At 36.9% G+C, this 5,570-nt stretch overlaps 1 protein-coding gene across 1 annotated transcript; it reads left to right on the plus strand.

Moving 5' to 3' along the window:
* Positions 1-2,755: 2,755 nt before the first annotated feature.
* Positions 2,756-3,424, plus strand: LOC102659987 (uncharacterized). Its single transcript, XM_006579034.1, has one exon. It carries the CDS (start codon positions 2,756-2,758, stop codon positions 3,422-3,424), a length of 669 nt encoding a protein of 222 aa, XP_006579097.1.
* The last annotated feature ends 2,146 nt before the right edge of the window (positions 3,425-5,570 follow it).

Consider the following 5,570-nt stretch of genomic DNA (forward strand, 5'->3'; position numbering starts at 1 on the left):
TGGGCAGATCTTAACAATGGCAGTGATACACCTTGGCACTCTCAATGGTGGAAGGATATTCGAAAAGTAAGTAAGCAACCTGAATTTAGCCCTATTCATCAGCATCTGGTTTGGAAGGTAGAGGATGGAAGCATAGTCAAATTCTGGAAGGATAAATGGCTTGGGGTTGATTCAAACCTTGAGCAGCAGTTTAATCAGCTATTTCTCATCAGTAAACAGCAGACCAGTTCTATCTCCAATATGGGTATCATGTCTCATGGTCATTGGTGCTGGGATTTAAAATGGAGAAGGAACTTATTTGATCATGAACAGGGTGCAGCTGTGGCTTTTATGGAAATCATTAGTAACGTTCACATTCAACCTCAAATGAAGGACACCTTGAGATGGGCAGCTGAACCTTCGGGTTTATACTCAACTAGGTCAGCTTATAGATTGATAATCACTGCTAACAGCAATCATCCTCAGGCCAATATATACAAGACAATTTGGAGGCTTAACATCCCTTCAAGAGCTGCGATTTTCGCTTGGAGACTTATCAAAAATAGATTACCCACTAGACATAATCTCCTAAGAAGAAATGTCCCCATTCAGGAGCAGCATTGCCCCTTATGTGGATCTCATCAAGAGGAAGTTGGGCATCTATTTTTTCACTGTAAATTGACTAATGGTCTTTGGTGGGAATCAATGAGGTGGAAGCGAGTGGTTGGACCCCTAGCAGCTTCTCCAACAGCTCATTACACTCAATTCTGTGATGGCTTTGGTGCTGGGAAGAATCAAAACAGATGGCACAGATGGTGGATTGCTTTAACAAGCTCAATATGGAAGAATAGGAATCTCCTCATATTCCAAGGCAAAAGATTTGAAACACCAAAAGTCATGGAGGATGCTTTATTCCTTTTGTGGTCATGGTTGAAGTCTAGGGACAAAAATTTATGCACTTCCTTTAACTATTGGTTGTCTAATCTTGGAGACTTCTTTGCCTAAATTAGGTTCTCTTGTATCTGTGGGGGGTTTTGTTGTTCTAATCCTGTAATGGTGGGCGGTTTTAGATGCACTGCATCTATGTAAATCACCAGTAGTACTTCTGGTGTTGTTGTGTCCTATTATGATTAATATATAAATTATCTTTTGCTTTTCAAAAAAAAAAATTAATGCGGCTTTACTTGGCAAATGGGGGTGGCAGCTGGCTAACAATCAAGACCAGCCTTGGTCTAGAATTTTAATCTCTAAGTATGGTGGGTGGAAGGAGTTGATTTGTGGTGGAAGGAGGAATTTCACTTCCCAATGGTGGCAGGATTTGAAGAGTATCTTCCAGCAGCATCACAATGAATGCTTAACTGATAATTTAAAATGGAGAGTGGGAAGGGGGTCCAGCATCAATTTCTGGAAGCATAAATGGATGGAGGACAACTGTACTCTCCAAGGAAAATATCCCCAGTTATATTTAATAAGTAAACAGCAGAATTCATCAATCAATTATATGGGAGATTTTGTGGAGGGTAGGTGGGAATGGAAGTTATCATGGAGAAGGACTTCCAAATACACTTTAATTTTTGGTCAACCAATCTAAAGGATGTTCTTTCTTAGAGGGGATGGGTTTGTATTTTTGTGAGCTATATTCGGTCTCTCCTAATGGGATGCAGACTGTAATTGTCTTGCTTTTTAACTTTGTATCTTCAGTACACCTAGTACTGAATTTCATATATAATATATTGATTTTTGCTGTGCAAAAAAAAATGTGTCTTTGTAATCTGTAGTACCACTGGTACTTCTAATTATCAATATAAATTATCTTTGCAGTTCAAAAAAAATATTAAACAGAACAGTACCACAAGTACTGAAAATAAAAGATACAAGACACAAAAGTGCCACCTTCCAAAAAGCAAAACAAACCCAACAATAACCCAACACAAGGACCCCAATACATATAATCAGAAATTTATCCAAAGGCCATCATAAGCACCTTTTGAGGTTCAAAAGGAATGCCATGAAACAGCAAGGAATTCCTAAGCAATCACCAGACATTTCTATTTCTATTTTTTACACATTTAAAACTCAAACATATAAAATAAAAACTATATAACAAATTAACAAAGATAAAGACAAAAAAAAGGAAATATAAACTCACCTCAGTTGGTGCTGCTGCCCATCATTTCACTCTCACAACAAATAGGAATCATGTACCTGCATGGAAGAAATAATCACACAACACACAATGATCAGAATAAGCAAATGCATATAATTAAGCATGATACAATATCAATATTCATGGAAGTAACAATGACTTGTCAAAAATTTGGATGAAATTCAATATGTAAATCAAAGCTTTGTCCCTGAAACCCTCTGTGTAAATCAAAGCTTTGTCCCTGAGACTGATAAGGTTGCTAGTGAACATACAGCAGATTTAACAGCTATGTTGGGAAAGGAAAATATTGACTCATGAATATTTTATCCTTTAACTCTAGAGGGTTGGGTAGTGGTGTCAAGTGGTCAGCCATCAGAAAAATGACCTTGAGCAACAATCTTGATGTTCTATGTATCCAAGAAACAAAAATCGAAGCCATTGATAGGAGGATATGTCAGTATTTATGGGCTGACTGTAATGTTGCCTCGGAATGTGCCCCTTCAATTAATCCCACTCTATTTTTAATATGCAATCAGCAGACCTCCTCAATTAATTCTATGGGGAATTGTGGAAGAGAGATGGGAATGGAAGCTAACATGGAGAAGGAACTTTTTTTACCATGAAATTGACATGGTAGCTGATTTTATAGTTGACATCGAGTCAGGCAACATCAATCACTCCAGCAGGGATTTCCTTTGTTGGAAGTCTGATCCTAATGGCCTATATTCCACAAAGTCTGCTTACAAAGTGCTGCAGGGGGGTCATGCTAGTGCTATTGAGGACAAGGTTCTTAACATCATGTGGAGTCTAAAAATTCCCCCAAGAGCTAGTGCTTTTTCATGGAGATTATTCAAGAACAGGCTCCCTACTAGGGATAATCTTAGAAGGAGGCAAGTGTCATTGCATACATATAGTTGCCCCTTATGTGACCTTGAAGAAGAATCTGTCAATCATCTTTTTTTCAACTGCTCCAAGACTAGGAGTCTCTGGTGGGAGCCTATGAGATGGGTTAATAGAGTGGGTCCCTTCCCCACTGACCCAAAGAATCATTTTCTGCAATTCTCTCAGTGGAATAGGCCAACCTACACAGTCAAGAGATGGGAATTTCTCTGGATAGCTTTGTCAGTGTCCATTTGGCATCACAGAAATGGCATGATTTTCAATAATCAGCCTTTTAATCCAGAAAAGGTCATGGATGAGGCTCTATTCCACACCTGGTCCTGGCTCAAGTGTGTGGAGAAGGGTTTCCAATCGCATTTTAATTTCTGGTCAACTAATCTGAAGGAGGCTTTTTCTTAAAGAGGTTGGGTTTGCTTTGTATGTTGTCCTATCTACCATTTCTCCCTAGTGGGGTTTAGGCTCTTTTTGCCTTGTATTCCTATCTTATTTTCAGTACACCTAGTACTGATCTTTATATATAATATATTGATTTTTTTTGTGCAAAAAAAAAACAGCTTTGTCCCTGAAACCCTCTATGTAAATTTGACAGCCTCATGTCTCCCTTCCTGAAAACCCACTAAAAACTGCCTAACCCCCCTGCTGTTACTCCATAATTTATTCTACAATAACTGCTTAAGGCAGTTACATATGGTCTTAAATCACTACACATTCAGTTACGATTAACCCTTTGTGCCTAACTAGGGTTTCGAAACATCACAACAGAGACAGACCATTGAACAATGGATTTTCATCATTAACATACAACAGAGACATACCTTCGATGGAAGCGCAGACACGAACTCCACAAACGCGAACTCAACAATGTGGTTGCAGTCACAGAAGCGCAGCCCAGTTTGCGACAAACACGAACTCAAGCAGAAGGAGAAACAACAATAAAGCCCTGGGTTAAAATGACGAACGCCTAATGTTAAAACGACGAACGCCTAATGTTAAAACGAAAGGACGTACCTCAATGGATAAGTGCCAAAGACGATCTCCACAAACACGATCTCCACAATGTGGTTGCAGTCACGGAAGCACAGGTGACTTTGACACAAGGAGAAAGAAGAAGAACGATATGGTTCAAGCACAAGGAGAAAGAAAAAGAACGATAGGGTTCAAGCGCAAGGAGAAAGAAGAAGAATGATAGGGTTCAAGCGCGCGGGTTGTGCAATTTCAGAACTTTAATATATAATGATAACAACATCAGTTTTTTAAAAATAACCGATGTTATCATAAACTACGTAACATCGGTTATAATAAAACCGATGTTAACATTGACTCGATAACATCGGTTTTTACAAAACCGATGTTAAATACTCCATAGTAACATCGGTTATTAAAATAACCGATGTTACTATGGAGTAGTTAACATCGGTTTTTCTTTACAAAAATGCCACCGCGCTTTCGTTAACATTGGTTTTAGCTATAACCGATGTTAATTGGGCGATGTTGAAAGCTTTTTTTTAGTAGTGACTATATTGTATATTTATTATGATTTAAAATAAATCAAAAATTAGTTTCTAAATGATTTTAAGAATAAAATGCATTTGGTCACTAATATCAAATAGTATTCTATCGAATCATTTTCGGTCGCTATCATCATAACATAGCCACTAAATCGTATTCGGTTGCTACAATTTTGTATGTACAGATATACAACGGCTGACATAGCGAATGAATTTTTTAGTGGGTTTCTCTCAGTCTCTAATTCGGTTGTTGCTGCAAGTTAGCTAGCAAGATTAAATTCAGTCACAATCAGAGACAGAAGATATTTGGTCGCTATTTTGGGGCCTAATATCGACCGATTGCTTTCGATTGCTAAATTGCATTTTTCTAGTAGTGTTTGGGCTTTCATTTCTCATTGTTGTGTTTTGAAAAATGTTCTGATCAATTTTGATATTTATTCTTTACAAAGCATGTTCGTAGTTTTTTTAGGCATATTTATTTTATACATATACTAATCTTATTTGTAGTTTTCAATACTTTGCTAGAGGACAAGCAGATTCTATGTTGGGGGAGTTGATAAGTGTCATATTTAAGTTATTCTTGGGATTAAAATGTTAGCACTTATCTTTCAATTGTAATAGTTTTCTTATAAAATTACCTTAAACCTAGTTTTTTATATATATTGCACATGTACTAATGTTTTTGTTTAAATATGAAATATTCATCCATGATTCTATAAGTTTTGCTGGTTGTTTGTTGGATCCAGAAACCAAGTCAAAAGGAAAGGATAAATGGTAATTTTTCCAAGATTTTAGACATTTATTCGCCCAGGCTAGTAACCACCTTAATCAATGTTGAACGATTGACAAGTGCACCAAATTGTCCTAAGTAATGAAGTTAAAATGGAAGTCCAAGTGTCGAGTCCACATGGATTTTGTTTGTACTTAAGTAGATGAATATATAATTCTCAAGCAATAAATATATTGGTTTAAAAGGTTGCCAAAAGAATAATAAAATAAATTGGCATAAAATTAATTTAAATTAAACCAGAGAGAAA

This window comes from Glycine max, chromosome 4 (genome assembly GCF_000004515.6).
Source record: "Glycine max cultivar Williams 82 chromosome 4, Glycine_max_v4.0, whole genome shotgun sequence".
NCBI classification, from domain to species: Eukaryota; Viridiplantae; Streptophyta; class Magnoliopsida; order Fabales; family Fabaceae; genus Glycine; species Glycine max.